General features: G+C 41.5%; 1 protein-coding gene across 1 annotated transcript in view; it reads left to right on the forward strand.

Moving 5' to 3' along the window:
* The first annotated feature begins 650 nt into the window (after positions 1–650).
* Pex7 (peroxisomal biogenesis factor 7) overlaps positions 651–18,964 on the forward strand; it is a 60,081-nt gene continuing 41,767 nt past the window's right edge. The window contains exons 1-5 of the mRNA XM_028782602.1: positions 651–871; positions 2,428–2,485; positions 3,634–3,784; positions 17,351–17,428; positions 17,789–17,897. Coding sequence (XP_028638435.1) covers positions 757–871; positions 2,428–2,485; positions 3,634–3,784; positions 17,351–17,428; positions 17,789–17,897 — 511 coding nt within the window. The 5' untranslated portion in view covers positions 651–756. The remainder of the gene's footprint in view (positions 872–2,427; positions 2,486–3,633; positions 3,785–17,350; positions 17,429–17,788; positions 17,898–18,964) is intronic.

Below are 18,964 nucleotides of genomic sequence, written 5' to 3' on the forward strand. Positions count from 1 at the left end.
CTCAGTCTGTGCAGGTTGACTGGTTTAATGATTAACACCAATCTCTTTCACTCTTCAGTGTTTGGTTTGGCATACATCTGCGCATACATCTACCACACTGCATATGCTTGGCAAATGTTTGACGGAACGAATTAATGAGTCCAAGTTTTCCTTAATTACCGGAATATATCTGCACAGTGCAACTAATTACATAACACCTATAGACAGCTATTTGCACATGACAGTACCCCTATCCTTTAACTTCATTGTTGTCTTGAATTCAACTTGGATTCAAGTTGCCTTGGGCAACCCAGCACTCCATTCGTTGCCCTTGGACTCACTAATTGCTTTCAGAGTTTGTTGTGGCTTTTATTTCGTAATCATCAGGAAAATGTTAGGATAGCTAAGTTTTGAAAGTTCAAGCAATTAATAAAAAACAAGGTGCTCCGCCAAGGAGGTTGCAATTAAACGTGGACAACTGTCAGAAGTGACCCCTAACTAGTATCTTCGCCCTTAGGTCTAGAATAATCTCTGGAAGACCAGTTGATTTTAGCCAGAGCAAATCAGTATTTTTTTTTCCCTAAAGAAAAATGGTCTTCGCGGCGTCAGCTCCCTTTTCTATGTGGCCCAATCAACATCTAGGATTCCGGGCGTCAATGTCGTCACTTCCGCCCAGCCTTCCCGGACTCAGAAGTTCTCTCAGGGATCCGCCGCGGTGCACTTCTACTCGAGACAGTGTCAGCGCTCGGGCGGGGAGCCTGAGTGGCGGCGGGCGGGATGAGCGCGGCGCGGACGCTGCGGGTGCCGGGCCGCCACGGCTATGCCGCCGAGTTCTCTCCGTACCTGCCGGGCCGCCTGGCCTGTGCCGCGGCGCAGCACTACGGCATCGCGGGTGAGCGCGGGCCGCGCCTCCGGGGCGGGCGTAGGACGCGCTGCTGTGCGCGCGGTGCCGCCCGCCACCGCCAGGGGGAGACAGAGCTCCACCGTCTCTCCTCGGTCCCCCTTTCTGCATAGTTGGCTTTGGAGCGGGGAAGCCTGTAGCTTGTCCTTTCCCTTCTGTAAGAAGGATGCACTTCTCAGCACTTGCAAGGTGGAGTCAACAGAGTCAGAGTTCAAAACCAACCTCAACTGAAACGTAGGAAGACTCTGGCCCTTTCTTGAAAAAAAAAATAGTAGAACATTCTGTGCACCCTTTTCGTTGTCTCATGGAGAATGGATAAATGTGCAGAGATGTCTAAATGCTCAAGCCGTTTATTTTTAACGTATCCCCCATTTGTTGTTTATGCACAGGAGCATGTGTGGCAAGCCATTGCATAATGTCAGCAATCTGTAGTATTTGTTTACTGCAGAAAAAAATATGATTTCTGAGAAATAGTGGTAGATAACTTATTTTCTTATAGTTTTGACCATTAGTGCTTAGTGCGTGCGCAGTTGGGTTTACAGTTCTTGGCTACCAGTTAGGAGGAAGACTTAAGTCTTTTATAAAGGTTTCTTATGAGAAATTGGTATATTTAGGAATTGTTTTCTAGGGATTTTTTTTTGTGTGTGTGTGTGTCTTGAGTTTTTTGCTTGCATTTATGGCTGTAAACCATGGCATGCCTGCTGCCTGCTAACGTCAGAAGAGGAGGTTCTAAGAGGGTGTTGGATTCATTACTGATGGTTGTCAGCCACCAAGTAGGTGCTGGGACTAGAAACTGGGTCCTCTGCACTGGTAAGGGATCAACCGTCTCTCTGGCCCGGAGCTGATTTTTTTTTTCATCAGTAATGTTTAAGTGGAAGGTCTTTAACACTTTACACACCTCACTGATCACAAAACCTCAAAGCATAATTCTGTTAAGACTCTAATGACAGTTGAGTGTGCATGTGAGCTTAGTAGTTAGTCATCTTACCTTGTAGAGTTCAAGTGCAGATTCACTTGGATCAGATGGTAATAGAGTGTGGGATGGGGGGGGGAGAGAGACATTAGGCTGTCAGCAAAAATAATTGATTGCTGGCAGATAACTGAAATTAATAGTCTTCAACACCTGACCGAAGAGTATGTGGCATTTCCGCACATACTTTATCTTAAACCGATATAATAGATGTGTTTTACATGTATGAGCAAAGCAGGATCATAGTCTTGGGCGTTTGTAAGCGTGAGCCTTCCTTTTGTTGTTAGAGATGTTAGCTCCAACTTGAAAGGTTTGTGTGCCTAGCGCCTGGCCTGGTTTGAGTTGGTACTCTGATGCATTTCCTGGTATTTGGATGCCAGTCAGGCCAGATGGTAAGTTGGATATTTAATGACTGAAGCATACTATGCAACTTTTAATCCTTTAGTGTATATGGTTACAGTTATTTTAGGGGAAATTTGTGGTAGTTTAAGCTGGTCCACAATGCTTAGCACTTCATCCTGGATGTTTCCCAGGTTCAGCAACATGACTTAGGTTTTTGTTTTGCTCTGTTTTCCAGGCTGTGGAACCCTATTAGTATTGGATCAAAATGAATCTGGACTTCAGATTTTTAGAAGGTAAGGTGACTGACCTTTCTGTTGCTGTGACTAGATACCATGATTAAGGCAACATATAAAAGAAAGTACTTTAGGCTTCTGCTCTTAGAGGGCCAGAGTCTACAATGGAGGCAAGGTCATGGTTACAGGAACAGCTGAGAGCTCATATCTTGATCCACAAATGGGAGACAGAGAGATGCAGTCTGGGAATGGGGCAAGTCTTTTGAAGTCCCAGAGCCTGCCCCCAATGGAGCACTTCTTCCAACAATACCACATCTGATTCTTCCCAAATACTTCTATCACCTAGGGACTGACTATTCAGACCTAAGAACCTATGGTGGCCATTCTCTTCAAACCATTATAATGGCTCTCATTATTAAGTGTACGTATACTGTGAATGACTGTCAAAGTCTTAATGCAGTTACATTTTGAATATTTGGAGCTAATAGGTTTTTCATTTATGATATAAAATAAACTTTTGCATTGGCATAATGTAGAAATTATTTTTGCTAATTATGATTATGCCGTGTTCTCAAGCGTATTAGTGTCCACTTACAGATTTCACACTTAAAACAGTGAGCTAATTGGTGTACTTTGTGACATTGCCTCTCTTTTGTGTCTTAGTATAACTTAGTTTTACTTAAGCAAGAACTAATGCTCATCTTGTGGGTTTCCCAGTGTTTCTCTCTGTACCTGTCTTCCAGGTTGATTGGTGGACGCATGATACTTCTATCAGGATTAGTCAAAGGCAGAGAAAAGAGATTCTGTTAGAAAGCCACTGCTTGTTCATAGCTTAGATGAAAGATTTATGGGAGATTTGAAATTCCTGGTCTCCGTCTTTTGAAAGGCTCACTAGTGCATGCTCTGAGTCACAGGCACACTATAATAAGCAGCTGGTGACTGTCAGCACGCCTTCGGTGGATACTGGCATATTAGTGGGTGGAGACTGCCTTTCAGTTTAGCTTTCCAGTTATCTGCCTGCCATGCCTGGGCTGTACTTCCAGGCTTCTGTGAAGTTCCTGCTCTGTTTATCTCTTGTAGTTTTGAAGATCATCTGAGGTAATGCATGTTACAATACATGAAAAACAAGAGAAAAACCAGTAACTATAAACTTAAGATTGTTAATCATTTTCTGATCTGCAGTGTGTGTATTTTCTTTTCTGGTGTAGCTTTGATTGGAATGACGGCTTGTTTGATGTTACCTGGAGTGAAAACAATGAACATGTCCTTGTCACCTGTAGCGGTGATGGCTCACTACAGCTCTGGGACACTGGCAAACCCACAGGGCCTCTTCAAGTCTATAAAGAGCACACTCAGGAGGTATGACGGGAGTCTCTGAGATGATTGCTTTGCTTTCTTAGTCTTTGTTTAAATCTCTTTGGGATGAACACAGGGAAATGCTTTCAGGGGACATGATGAAGCTTTAATGTTTCTTGTTCATAGTAGATGTCACTTATTATTCTGTTATTCAAACATAAAGTACTTCTTAGCCTAAGACAAGACAAGAAAAGGTCAGACTCCTCATTAGGCAATAACAGTGCCTCTAGCAGGCACTGTGGCATCATTTCCTGCAGAGGGCCACAGCTTTTATTATGCCTTATGAACTCGCCTACACACAGTGCCTTAGGAGAGGATGGGCAGGCTGCTGCAGGCTGTCTCACAGTTGTCCTTAGGCTTGAGCGAGACTCAGTGTATTCCAACAACACCATCAAGTATCAACTAGAAGCCTGAGTCCACTAAAAGAAAATAAAGATTAGTTGTTTTTTAAGTTGTGTGTGTGACTATGTGTATGCACACATGCACCAGAGTGAGTGCAGACACGCATGCAAGCTGGAGGTACTGGGTTTCCACAGAGAACTAGAGTTACAGGTGCTTGCGAGCTGCCTGGTGTGGGTGCTGGGGACTGAGCTTGGGTGTTCTGCAAGAGCAGTATGTACTCTTAACTGCTGAGCCATGGCTCCACCCCCAAAAGGAAATTTAAACGTAAATCTAAATATGACTGTTTTGTTGTCTGGACTCTGTGTGTGTGTGTGCGCGCGCGCGCGCGCGCGCGCGCGTGTGCGTGTGCGTGTATGCGTGTGCATATTTGCGTATGCGTGTGTGTGTGTGTGTGTGTGTGTGTGTGTGTGTGTAATATGAGGCACAGGAACTAGTTTATACTTTGGAAGTACCAAAATGCATGCATAAATTTTAAGGAATGTGATGAAGACGTTCTCTCTTGGTTTTTTTACCTTAGCAATAGAGCCTTCAAATGAAGACTTGCAAATGTGCTTTCAGGCCTTTACCTACGCTTATGCCTGTATCGTCTTAGGCTTGTAACATGGGAGAGCTTTACTATTTTGTGAAAAAAGCTGAGTTATGTGAGCATCCTAGGTAACATTGTATAGATAGATATAGCTATGTGAGTGTCCTAGGTAACATCGTATAGATACAGCTATCTTTAAAAAACTCAATACTTCTATAACTAGTTCTAAAAATAAAATTACTTTCTTGTGTTGGGATGGCTCCTTGAATAATATGGTTGTAAATTACCATGTTTTTTGAAAAATCACTGGGTAATGGCAACTTTGGTAAAGAGGAACTCGGGATGTTTAATGAAGGAATCCCTTCAGAGCAGCAAGTGCAGAGTTCAGTGTGGCAGCCCATCATTCTTGCTGACTGTTCTTATTCCTAGGATATAGGGACTCTTGTAGCCCAGGCTGGCCTGGGGATCACTGTGTAATTGAAAATGAACTTGAGCTGGTGGCTCTCATGCTTCAGTGTCCCAGGTGCTAGGATTACAGGTGTGAACTACCAGGCTTTATTTTATATTCCAGTACACCAAACCTTATTTTTGCATTTTCTTATATAATTTGTGTTAAACTTTCTTTCTTTAAAACTATCCTTTCCTCTCAAAATTTTTTCTTAAAATTGTGTTGCCTTTTATTGGTTGTTTGTATAAATGATAGGCTAATGATAAGCAGATCGTAAGGTAAGATCTAGTGACAGGAAGTGGTGTGCTGTTTTAGTGCTTTCCTTTAAGTTCCCTTTAATTGCCACATCATGTGTTCTAAAAGTAACAGGCATTAGCCGTCGGAGTCACAGCTAGCGTTTATTTGTAATAATCACAAGGCATGGGGTTCCCAGATGTATGCATTTATTTGTTTAAAATAGTCACCAGCCATTGGACCCATACATACACATGCATAGATCATTTTCATATAGTGGTCTCTCTATATTCTCTAGGGAATTCTGTTTGAAATGTCCTTGATGGCTGATCTTTATGAATTTTTCTATTTCTGGAATTAATTTTTTTGACTTTTAGACAATACTAATCATGGCCGGAAAAATGGCTTCTTTTGTGCTCAAGTCTGCTTTCTTTAGCAACAAACTCTCGTTTCACACGTCATTCTCTGAAGCTTTGAAGATGTGCTGCGTTGAAGACATACTTTGTCATGTGTGTACTATTTTACATTGTTTTCCTCTCAAACATAATTTCTAAATATTGTTTTATTTGGATTGTATTTTGTGGGGGGAGGCATGTGTGGGTGTTGTACATGTGCACCTGTGTGAGTGTGTATGGGGCAGCGTGTATGTGGTGTGTTTGAGTGTGTGTTTAGAGGCCAAAGGGAATGCAGGTTGTCCTTTTCTATCAGGCTCCTCCTTATTTCTTTGAGATGGATTGCTTATTGAAATCAGAGCTAGCCTCGCAGCCAGGAAGCTCCTGTGATCCTCTTGTCTCTGCTCCAGACAGTGTCAGTGTTATAGATGCACAGTTACCGGGGATTAGAACTCAAATTTTCATGCTTGTGCAGAAAGCAGTCTTACTCACTGAGCCATCTTTCTAGATTCCCAAAGGTAACTTTTGATAAATATTTGTATCAGGATGCTTTGGCTGTTAGCTAAAAGCGGCTCTAACAGATTTATTGTTTGATTGCTGTTGTTGTTGTTGTTATTCAATTGATATGCTTGTTTATGTTAGCTAACTGCCTTTCAGATGTTTGTCTTAGTGCACCCTCATGTATTGATCCTGACTTCTGTCTTAGTGCAGGCTGCTATTAAGAAGCAGGGTTTCTGTAATTAGTCCTAGAATATGTGGTAATCCAAGAAAGCTCAGTGGCTGCTTATAAAGCATTATAGGCTGAGTAGATCATTGGTAACAGAAATCTGTCCCTGTTCCAGAAGCTGTAAGTCCAAGGTCAGAGTGCCGCAAGGTCAGGTTCAGCCGTCTTCTGGCCATAGACTTGTGATCCTGTTCTGTCATCACAGGATGGAAAGAGGATGAAGAATCCCTAGTGTTGTTTGTTTGATTGTCTGACATAATCTTGTTCTGTAGCCCTGTAGATCAGGCTGGCTGGAAACTCACTATGAAACACAAGCTGGCAATCTTCCTGGCTCTGTTCCCCAAGTGTTAGAATTATAGTCATGAGACACCATGCCTGGAGGGATTCCTTCTCTGAGGACACCAACCCGATTCATGAAAACTACCTTTCATAGCTAGTTGCCTTCTCAAGGACCCACTCCATCACATCAGATTGGTGGGTGTGACTTCAGCACAGGAGTGCAGAGTAGTGAGGGGCTGGGAGATAGATGCAAGTCCATTGTACATTTTGAGTACTAAGGAAACAGAATAATTTCATGTCTGGAACTAATGCTTTTTTGTTGCATACACTTGTAACTGAGTGAGTGTAGACAGTTCTGGTTTTTATTTTGTCACCAGTGTGTTCAGGAAAGCTATGTCACAAAGTAAAAGGACAAGCAGAGGGTCGTCTTCTCCTGTACAGCTGATGTAAGGATGCACAGCATGGCTTTAGGGAACCTTGGGCTTGACTTGTATGCAAAGTAACTTTGGATAAATTACTTATTTTTTCCTAAGCTCCAGTCTCTTCATTTCTAGGTTGAGTATAATAGTGTAGTTTAGGTCAGGGTTCTTATGGGTGCTTCAGCTCCAGCTAGCATTGAATAAACACAACTAGTAGTGTGTACTTTCGGAGTGAGATTAGGAAAATAAATCACTGAATTTCTCCAGGTACTTGATTTCTTATTTTTAATTTGAACTTTAAAAATTAACTTACGGGGTAATGGGTTTCCATATGGGATTTTCATATGTATTTCAATGTATCCCCTCCCCCCATCCCCCCAGTGTCCCCTTTGGCCTCAATTATTCTTCCCTTACGTTTTATTCTAGTGTGTTCCTTCTGGGGGGAAGTATACCCAGCAGTCAGCTTTCAGGTGGAGCAGAAAGGAGAAATCCAGGATTTAGATCAGTTTTAGACTTTGCAAGTGAAGAAGGTCTTGGTGGAATCGAATCAAAAAGAAACCAGCTTAACATCAAGGGGTGGTGGAAGAGGCGGCTGGGTGGGTACAGGTGCTTACTGCCAAACTTAACATCAGAGCAGGGGTCAGATTCTTCTCTGTGTTGTGTAATTGGTGCCTTAGTCCGTGCTGAAGATAACAGGGGTGAAAGAGTAGAACAGACTGCAAAGTTCAGCAAGGACAACAACAAAAGAACACATAAGGCAGGAGGGTGGACTGAGAACTTGCAGTCTCTGCTTCAGGACTTGGAGCAGCACTGTGCTTTAAGGGTGAAGCAGAGGGTTGTCAGGCAGACGCACAGTCAGCTGTGTTTACTCCAGTCTCTCATTTTCAGTTTGCTAGGATACTCGTAAACACTACACACTTGTTCTCCTTACTGAGTAGCAAGGTTTCTCAGGTTGCACAATCAGTCTCTCTCACTTCTTTCTCCCACACTCTTTTCTTTTTGGCAGTTTGGTCCTGGCTAGCTTCCAGTTCCTAAGGATGGTCTTGAACTTCTCATCCTCATGCCTGTGACTCCTGAGTGCTAGGATTGCACGTCTGTCTGGGCATGCCCAGTGTATGCGGTGCTGGAAATGGCACTCAGATCCCAGAGCCACATGCACACTGGCCAGGGACATTCTACCAATGAGCTACATCGCCAGCTTGGAATTTTTTTCTTTTTACAGATGTGTAGTTTTTCAAGGACTTATAAAAACTAACCTTTGAGCAGAGCATGCCATTGTTTGTATTCTGTCACAGAGAAATTGTATTTATTTATTTTATAGTAATAATGCTTATTACTATAAAATGAATAGTGAATGGTTTATGTGTTTACTTTAAAATGTGAATTAATAATATGCCCTTTGATAAGTATAGCTGACACATCTGTATTGATGAATGCCAATAAAATACTAACAGAATGATAGTCATATATTTGACACATAGTATGGTCCCTTTAGATATTTGGTCCCATTTGCGCTGAATGTATGGTCTCATTTACACTAAAAATAGCCTGAAAGATTTCTCTGCCAAAGGGATTTTTTTCTTTTTTCTTTTTTTTTTTCCATTTTTGTTGATGCGATGACAGATCCAGTGCCTTGTGTGTAGTAGGGAAACACTCCACTGCTGAGCCATACCTAAGCCTCTCATTTTCTTTTAAAGAGTTGAATGGGGCTGGAGAGATGGCTCAGTGGTTAAGAGCACTGGCTGTTCTTCCAGAGGTCCTGAGTTCAATTCCCAGCAACCACATGGTAGCTCACAACCATCTGTAAGGGGATCTGATGCCCTCTTCTGGCCTGTGGATGTATGTGTAGCAGAATACTCATTCCTATTAGATAAGTGGAAAAAAAAGAGTTGTAATAATTATAGGAAAAAATCAGCACAATATATTTCCTTTTGCATGTTTAGTTACAGCCATTTATTTTAGAGTAGATTACTGCAGGTATATTTTAGCATACTTTAAAATGGCAGTTTAAAACTCTGTGACTATGTAGAAAACTATCTTCCAGTTACATATGAGCTAATTCATTTTCTTCGTTTGAATTTTGCTGCCAGCAGGTCGTATTATCTGCCACCACTGTTAAAGGAGTACCATGTAGTATTTTAAAATCTGTACTGGTATTAGGAGCACTAGACATGCCTATGCTGGTAGCGTGTGCTATGCACCAGGCATGTATGACACTTGTATGGTAACCTTTAGTGGTTCAGGGTCATGCAAACAAACAGGATCAGTTGGTATGACTGGAGCATACAGTATGTGTGGTTCATTGGTGGGAGAGGAAGTTGGGAAGCAGTATGGGTCATTTCCCAGTGGACCCCATGTGTATTATACTCCTGTTTAACAGCTACCACCTGCAGGAGCAGATTAAAAGTTCTCAGTTAACCTGCTTCAGGTGGTTGCTGTTAGATAAGAGTATACTACAACACAGACATTGGAACTCTCCGAATTTAAAGTGAGAAAAGTATGCATAATACTTGTTTTATCTCAATGTTCTCAGACTTTGCTGAACACTAAGCATTGCCTAGGATGCATTAAACTTTTTTCGTGCTTAGGTTATAATGGTGGGTTTGGGAAAGTTGTCAAGGTTATTTAGAGTCCTAGATGACTCCAGTATGTAGCATTGTTTGGAAAACCATTGCTTTAATTTATGGGCGTTTAGTTCCAATTATCTTGATATATTTGCTGTCTAGTGTTTTGGAGATTATAATAGTCACTATGTAAATTTAAAGAATTTTTAATGGCTGTGCTGGTTAGTTTTAACTATCAACTTCACACAACCCAGAGTCACTCTGGAAGACTGTTCATGAGGAGCTACATAGATCAAGTGGGCTGGCGAGGATTATAGAGAATCTAGCCCCTGTGGGCGGTGCTGCTCCTCAGGCAAGGGTCCTGAAAGATGTCAGACAGGAGAGCTGCAAGCCTATCTCCTACAACATCCTCTCTTTGCTCCTGACTGTGATGCGAGCAGCAGCTGAGCTCATGCCTTGACTGCCCTGAAGTGCTAGCTGTGCCCTGGGCTGCGGGTAGCAGACTCTTTCCTTCCCGTGTTGCTTTTTGTCAGAGCAACAGAAATGTAACCAGAGCAATGGCTTTACCTGGCATACCTGTTACTTATATCCCATTATCCAAACTCTAAACTGTCTTTACAAATTTAAAGAAGAGAAAAATGGTGGTTTTGGATATATAGAAACTAATACAGTCTTTGAGTAGAGAAGGATTTCCATGCATGATTATTGTTACAGTATCTGTCATCTTCTCATGTACTCAGTGTGGGTATCAATACTGAGACTGTCTCCAGAGCAAGTGAGCAAAGGAACCAACCATAGATAAGAATTAGAACTAGAATTATATTTTTAAAGACAGTCTTTGCTTTGATGGCTGTATAGCCTAAGCTGATCTTGAAGTTACTATGTAGCCAAGAATGGCTTTGAACTCATGATCCTCCTACCTCAGCCTTTCAAGTGTTGTGATTATAAGAATATGTGATCAAGACTGACTTTATTCAATCTTACTTTATAATTTTATATATGAAACTGGAAAGTTATTTTCAGTTTTGGTACAAGCTCATAAATTCTATCTCATGTGAGAATTATTTTAAAATATATAACACTTAACCTTTATATAGGAGACCTGTAGTACAATATATGCAACCATATAATTTAAGTTATTTACATTTGTTATAAATATATGCTATATATTAATTTCAAAAACAAACAGGAATGCAGTTCAAAACTAATGATATTAGTTGCATGTAAAGCAAGTTGGAGAGAAAGAGCACTGCCCAACACTGGAAATGCGATTTCTTTAGATGTTAGTCATGTTATAGTTTGACCTTGGACCAGTGAAACATTTTACAGAATTAGAAATCACAGTTTAAAGCAGGACAAAAAAGGACATACTAAAGACGTGCTCTAGAGCCTGGTAGATGACTCCAGTACCAGGTGTTGGAAATCATTTCTTTCAAGTGACTTTAAAAATATAGTATTGTGATTACCATCTCTGATGTGGTCTGTCTCATGAATGGAATGATAATAGAGATTTTACTGCATTCAGAAAAATCAGTGACCAGGCAGTGGTGGCGCACGCCTTTAATCCCAGCACTTGGGAGGCAGAGACAGGCGGATTTCTGAGTTCAAGAGTTCGAGGCTAGCCTGGTCTACAGAGTGAGTTCCAGGACAGCCAGAGCTACACAGAGAAACCCTGTCTCAAAAAACCAAAAAAAAATAAAAAATAAAAGAAAAATAAATAAATGCATATTTGCCAGGTCTTTGCACTGTAAACAGAAGCATTCGCTCATCTGCAATGGCATCCTTCGTGCCTATAATATGTCTTCTCAGTAGTCTTGTAACACATTCAGTGGGCTGTGGAGAAGTCATTGGCTCTAGGACTGGAGAGGACATAGACAAGATGAATCTAAGATATTTTCTTGTGTCTGAAAGCAAGATGATTTTTGGAGCCATGTCCAAAGCTGAGAAGAGACAACATGAAGGGCCTCTCAGTGGCCAATGATAGCACAGTATGGACGTCACAATCAAAGCACTGAGTATACACACACACACACACACACACACACACACACACACACACACAGACACACCCACCCACCCACCCACCCACACAGGCAACTTTTTTTGGTACATGCAGTTGTGATAATGAGAAGAAAGTTAACATTGTGGACGATTAGTATTATTCCAACTCCTCTTTTTTTTCCTGACAATGAGGAGTCATAGCACACATTGCCCTCTCTATGAATTCTTTGTGGAGCAAACAAAAAGTTGATTAGAAAACTCCTTATAGTAGAATCCTGTGAAACATATACAGAAGGAATAACAGCAAATTGACATATAATGAAATAATGTAATGTATGTAATGTAATGAAGTAATGACTCTGGGAGAAAGCCATCTGTAGATGCTAAAACTATTAATCCACAATCAAAACATTCTTTGAACAGTCTAGGATCACGAAAAGTGGGCCAATCCAAAGTTATACGCCTCCGGATTGGATAGGAAGCTAGAACAATTGAGCTGAATTTGGTTAAGCCTCCAGATCTAACTTCCAATTTCGAGGAACTGGGATGTGTGAAGGACTGCCATGAGGAAATGCTCACATCCAGCCTATAGGGCCGTGTGCAGGGTGAACAACTTCATTCCTTCAGAAGACAGATGTCACTGGAAGGTGGGGAGAAGAAGCAGAGTTGGAAGGGGCATGTCAGTCTAGAACAGACTCAACAGACAAAACTAGCTGTAAATGACATTTTTGTGACAATCAGACAAATACATCTTACTAGATACCTTTAGGGAAGCCACTCTTACTATTCAAGGGGTGTATGTGATCTGTGCTTGTCTGCTGGGCGCTTAGGAGTGAAATGCTCTGACAGTAAGGGAACCGGTCTGAGAGTAACCATTCTACTCAGCAGCTATTGACGGGGAACAGGGACACAAGAGGAACAGAGTGAAGGACAAAATGGCAGCTGCGTGGGATACTCTGTGTTGTGTCTTCATGGAAACTTTCAAATCTCCATACTGAAAAAGACTTACAAGTTTTCTGCAGTAAAAGAAAAAGCCCTTTTTAATCGCTGAGATTAAGGATCATTGTCTCTTTCTTTTGCATTCATGCAGGTTAAGTGAAAATTCTGAGCAAGTTTCTATTTGACTTCTTTTGATTAAGTAGATCACCTTACAAAAGGGCAGTACTTTAGGGCAGATTAACACAAGCTCTTTGGGAGTTAGTTTTCGTTATAAAATATATTCTTTGAGAGTTAGTTTTCGTTATAAAATATATCTGCTTAACTGGTTTTGAGGCACAAAATACTGCCAGATTTTTAATTTGTTTTTCTCTCTCCTATTTTTCCAATTAATTTTATTCAGTGCCAAGAATAATTTCATCTATAGGACCCTGCTTTTGAAACTAGCCAGGTATTGCATGTTGTTTCTTTGTATCTAATTTGACAGTCTGCAGTGTCTATTCTTCCAGTGGTTGTGGAGGGGAAAACTGGAAACAGAAGAAACCGTCAGCACACAGTGATCGAGATGTGTTTTCCATCCAGTTTGTTCTGCATTCCAAGAGCTTTCCATAGGTCTGCTTAGAGTGAGATACTGTGCTTGGCCTCACTGGGAAAATGAGCAGTTCTGCAGTGTGTCCTGGGTTCTTGATTGCTCTATGGAGAGAGGTCATGGCAAGGGCTGAGAGTGGGCACAGTGAGGAGACTCTTGACTGAGGTGGGGCAGGAAGAACATTCTTGATTCTGAGGGAGAGTATGAATGCAGAGCCAGGCAGAAAAGTCAGTAGCAGTGTGGGAGGAGAAGCAAAGAGTACCAGGAAGGCAAGGACTGAGGAAGCATGGGCTTGAACAGTTAGCATTTGCCATTGAGTGGAGATCTGTGGGAAGGCCTTGCTGACATGTATTGTTAGGAAATATTTTATGTATGTGTGTATACATACATACATACATACATACATGTGTGTATACATACATACATAAATACGTGTGTGTGTGTAAGATGAAAAAATGGTACATTGGACACTTGACTATTTACCATGTAGCTTAAGAAATAAAGCATTACTTGTGCTCTTGAGTCCCCTGGTTACCTCTTTATAATCCGTCCATCTCCCCTTCGTCTTTCCTTCTCGCTAGGAGCAACTGCTTTCTTCAGCTTTCTGTTTACACTTTCATGCTTACATATGTATGTGCTCCAAAGGCATGCATAGTTTTGCATGATTTTGACCTTTGGGCAATACAAATCATCATGGATGAATCTCATATAATGCTGAGGGAAGCTGAAAAGCTGCAGAAGCCACGTAATGTTGAAAGGCTTTGAACAGGGGCAGTGACATTAATCTGTACTTACAAATATGCTTTCATTCAAGCTGGATAGAGGCCATATTGCATAAAAACAAGCAGGGGTGGATGGGGAGGGTGGCCAGAGAGTTACTGTATTTTTAAGTCATAGCTAATGGTTGATGGCAATAGTCTGAGAGGAATCAAACAGCAAACTGTAGGCATCGCCTGTTACATTTCTTCTCTTAATTCTTGACTCTCTGTGTTCCTGGGTGGAGGGCAAACTTGTCCCTTGCTTCAAGTCTTTCCTTGCTCTCTCTCCCCAAAGGCTAGTATTTTATAATGCTCAGGTCTCTGTTGGGCATGTTTCCCCTGACTTGTATTGAGAAGTAACGGGCTGCCCTTGTTAAGTCTTGTTATTCTGCTTTACTTTTCTTCATAGTTTTTATGTTTATGTATATGTAGATACCTTCTCCTAAAGGATAAGGTCCATGTGGGCTGGGCTTGTCTACCATTCCAGATATCTCACCTTCATGCCCTTGCTGCTAATACTAAATATTTAGTTAGTTCTGTTGACAGTTGAATGAATTGACTTGAGGCTGGTTCCGTGGAGCCCAGGTTTCTCTTTTCATCTGTGTCCCCAAGCATCTCTCAGGCTGTGAGCTGATTTTAGAACTTGAGGGAATTGCCCATTTGTCTTAGATATTCAGAATGTGTGATGTGTCATAGCATCTTTCTTCCTCTAGTCGTCTATATTTTAAATACCGCTCTCACTCACAGTTTCCCAAAATCTTCCAGTGTTCCCCAGCCCCAATCCCTGGGTACTGAATCTTCCTCTTATATATATTTTTTCTCCCTTTGAGATTTTTACTATGCACCCCAGGCTGATACAACTGTTTCTAACTCTTGAGTACTGGTCTCACAGGCACGTGCTACCACACACAGTGTCGTTGTGTTTCTAGTGGTATCTCTGGTCATTGATTCACCTCTGCTTCTTAAGCCTACTAACATTTGGGCCAGCCTCAAGTCCTGCAGGAACATGATCTTCCATCATAGCAATCCTTTTGTACTTAGGTCTGTTTTAAACTTAAACTTAGTTTAATGTTTTGCATATGTGGGTGAGCATGTGAGCGCATGTGAGACTGAGTGCACATGCACTTAGAGCCAGAGGACAATCTCTGGTGTCAGTCAAGGGCTGTCTACCTCACTTGTCATGCTGTTGGTTTGTTTTCTTCTCTTCTTGCTTGGGCATGGGTAGTGGAAGGGCAGGACTGGGATGGAGTGTGAAACACTGTGGATATTCTTTTATTACAGTCTGTTTGATGGGAATTTGAGATGTAGTCTCATATGTAGCCTTGGCCGACCTTGACATCACTCTAGTCACCAAGTTGGCTTCCTGCCTCTGCCTCCCTAGTGCTGGGTATAGATATGTACACACTAAGCATAATCAACATTTTAAGAAAAAAAATGTAAAAACATCCTTGATGTACAAAACATAAACTATTTCACTTACTTACTTAAACTTTAATAATTTATACTCACCAATTTCATTGAAGCATAGGTAACAAATGAAAAGTTATATTTAACACATTAGCAGTATTTGTAGGTTTTACCATAGTCACTGAGTAGGCACTTCGTTATGATTCCACAGTAAAGTTGATTAACTCTGTCATCACTGTAGGTACTGTCATGTGTGTGTGGAAAACACGTTTAAGATCAACCTCCTTAGCATCTTTTAGGCATATGTGATTATTAACCTCATATCTCTAGAATGTATCGATTTTATAACTAAAATTTTGTCCCATTTGCCAAAGTCACTTCTGCCTCCACCCTCTCAGCCTGTGGTCACCACTTTTCCGAGTTTGACTTTTTTGGATTCCATGTCTGTCTTGGTGACTGAAAAGACACCATGACCAAGGCAGCCCTTTTAAAGGAAAGCTTTTAATTGGGGCTGGCTTACAGTTCAGAGGTTCAGTCCATTATAATCATGGTGGGAAGCACGGTCGCATGAGGCAGACACTGGATCAGTAGCTGAGAGCTACGTCTAGGGTCTGTGGGCCAAGATGCTGGGCCTAGCATGGGCCTTTGAAACCCCAAAGCCCACCCTCAGGGACATACTTCTTCTAACAAGGCCACACTTCCCAATCCTTCGAAACGAGCAGTTCCACTCCCTGGTAAATAAGCATTCAAGTATATGAGTCTATGGAGGCCTTTCTTACTCAACCAACCACAATGTCTTAGGTGACAAAACATCAGAATTTTAAATAAAGTGCAGATCAGTATTAGCGATGTTTCCCTGCAGCTTCTTCAACAAACCCACACACATTTCCTACACATATGTTGGAGCTAAAGTTTTAAGACTCAAAATAGCCTGCTGGCTAATCATACTCAGTGATAGGCCCAGGTGTGTGTCTGGGCTGCTCTCATAAAGGATAATTAGGCACAAATGTCACTGGACATAAGTTATGGTAGGGATGTGTATATAGCTTATTGTACACAGTGGTAGGATAATGGTGTGTAAGTGCTCAGACGGCTTTGAACTGGTGTGCTGAGACAAAGGAGTGTGCACTGGAGTAAGTAGCACTGCTGCATAGACAAAGAAGTGTGCACTGGAGTAGCACTGCTGTGTAGACAAAGGAGTATGTACTGGATAGCACTGCCGTGTAGACAAAGCTTCTGATGGAGAAGCACTGCTGTGTAGACAAAGCTTCTGATGGAGAAGCATTGCTGGGTAGTCAGAGCTGTCTGCCAAGAGGTCGGATGGAGTAGCACTGCTTCCTGTAAACTTTTCTTCTGAGGAGGGACAGTCAGGGCTAGTAATTGAATTTTAATGCTTTCTGATGAACACCGAGGAAGCAAGCTTTTAAAGATGACTGTGTGCTCTGCTCTGACATTTCTCTGTGGTGCTATAGGTAGCAGTCAGTTGGTAGACGTACACTAGGTATAGCTTGGCTTGGTGAAGGAGATTTAGAAACCGTAGACTTGTATTACGGCGGACTAGGGTCAGTCTCCAGGGAGTTAGCATGGGGGAATGGACAGGCACACCTTTTCATAGAGTAAGCTAGTGACTAGCCATTAACACTGTAATAGAGAACTAAAATGTAGGCCGGGCGGTGGTGGCCTTTAATCCCAGCACTTGGGAGGCAGAGGCAGGCGGATTTCTGAGTTTGAGTGTTCGAGGCTAGCCTGGTTTACAGAGTGAGTTCCAGGACAGCCAGGGCTACACAGAGAAACTCTGTCTTGAAAAACCAAAAAAAAAAAAAAGAAGTAAAATGTAATATTTAATTTGATGCTGTTTGGTTCCTAAACATTCAGAATTTATTTTTTTAGGTGTATAGTGTTGATTGGAGCCAGACCAGAGGTGAACAACTTGTAGTGTCCGGCTCGTGGGATCAGACTGTTAAAGTGGTATGTAGTATCAAGCGTCCGTTAACACTTTTTTTCTAAAATATTCTGTAGCTTTACATGTGATCAATTAGTTTTCTTTTAAAAAGTGTATATTAAAATGTTTATCAGAATTTAAAAAAATAGTCTTGGCTACAACCTAATTACCTTATTTTGTTTGTTAAAGACTACCTTATGTTATGTAAAAATACACCTTAAAATCATATATATGTATGTATATATACACACACACACACCCATACACACACACACACGCATGTGTGTGTGGTATTCATGAGATATATTTGTTATACATATAGTGCTACATAAAAAGTATACATTTGTGTTTACCTTTGCTGATTAATTGATCTCATTTGTTTCCAGTGGGATCCAACTGTTGGAAATTCTCTGTGTACCTTTAGAGGCCATGAGAGTGTCATTTACAGTACAATCTGGTCTCCCCACATCCCTGGTTGTTTTGCTTCAGCTTCAGGTAAATAATTTTTTAGTTCCCAGAAGCCTTACTTGTAGTGATGGGTGGCCTACTTTTTTACCATTAGGTGGCGCCGTGTACTCTAGATTCAGAGAAAATGGGAGTGCGTACCCATTTTGTGCTCTTAGGATATATTTTTTTTTTTTTTGCGCTGGAGGTTAAACTCAGAGTCTGTACTCTACCACTGAGCTATAATCACAGATGACCTTTCCTTATTTTCCCTGCCTGTCAGCCTATTAGCAAAAATTTTCAGAGGACTGAGTCCCAGATTGTTTCAGTTAATATAACTCTTTAACAATAATTGTTAGGGTGTTATTTTTTGGTATGGACAGATTTTTGATTTATAATGTCATAACATAATTAAAAATACATTTTAAAGGGGAGGTTTGCTTTTATTTTTGTTTTGTTCCATAACACTACTGGACCCATGAGGCACAAGTGGGCTTTCCAGTGAGTAGTTTGAGTTTGGAGCTGAGATCCATGACTTGATGAGTACAGTTGTGTGCCTGGCTCACGTTTGGTTAACTGAGGCCGTCTGCTTTAACCAGAGTGTGGGGAAGGCAGCAGAGCTCAGGTGGAAACATTCCAGCCCGCAGAGCCACAGGCCGACTCACAGACAGGCTTTGTAAGTGACGTTTAGTTGGAACACAGCCTCATCAACTCATTTAGGTCTCATCTGTGGCTGCTTTTATACAGTCATGACAAAGTCAAGTCGTTGTTACAAAAGCCTGATAGCCCTCCAGGCCAAAGTCTGTACTTCTGGCCTTTTATGGGAAATGTTTGTTGATCCTGACCACTGTGGGGAGAGACAAAGGATTAGAAGGTCTTCTGCTAGGTGAGGTGTTGAGAGGAGGGGGCAGTAGCTAGAGAAGAGGCAGTGAGTTTATAGTCATTGTCCCCTTGTTTAACAATCCAGCCAAAGACAGGCAGCCACTAGGCAGGGCCGGTGTCACTTTCTCAGTACACTGTATCAGTGTCCTGAGCTGCTGAATCATATGGAGTGGGTCACAGGAGTAAAATTCAGAGATCCTTTGCTAGTTTCTTATATTTTAACTCTAAAAATTAAG

This window comes from Grammomys surdaster, unplaced genomic scaffold (assembly GCF_004785775.1).
Source record: "Grammomys surdaster isolate TR1022 unplaced genomic scaffold, NIH_TR_1.0 806, whole genome shotgun sequence".
Lineage (NCBI taxonomy): Eukaryota > Metazoa > Chordata > Mammalia > Rodentia > Muridae > Grammomys > Grammomys surdaster.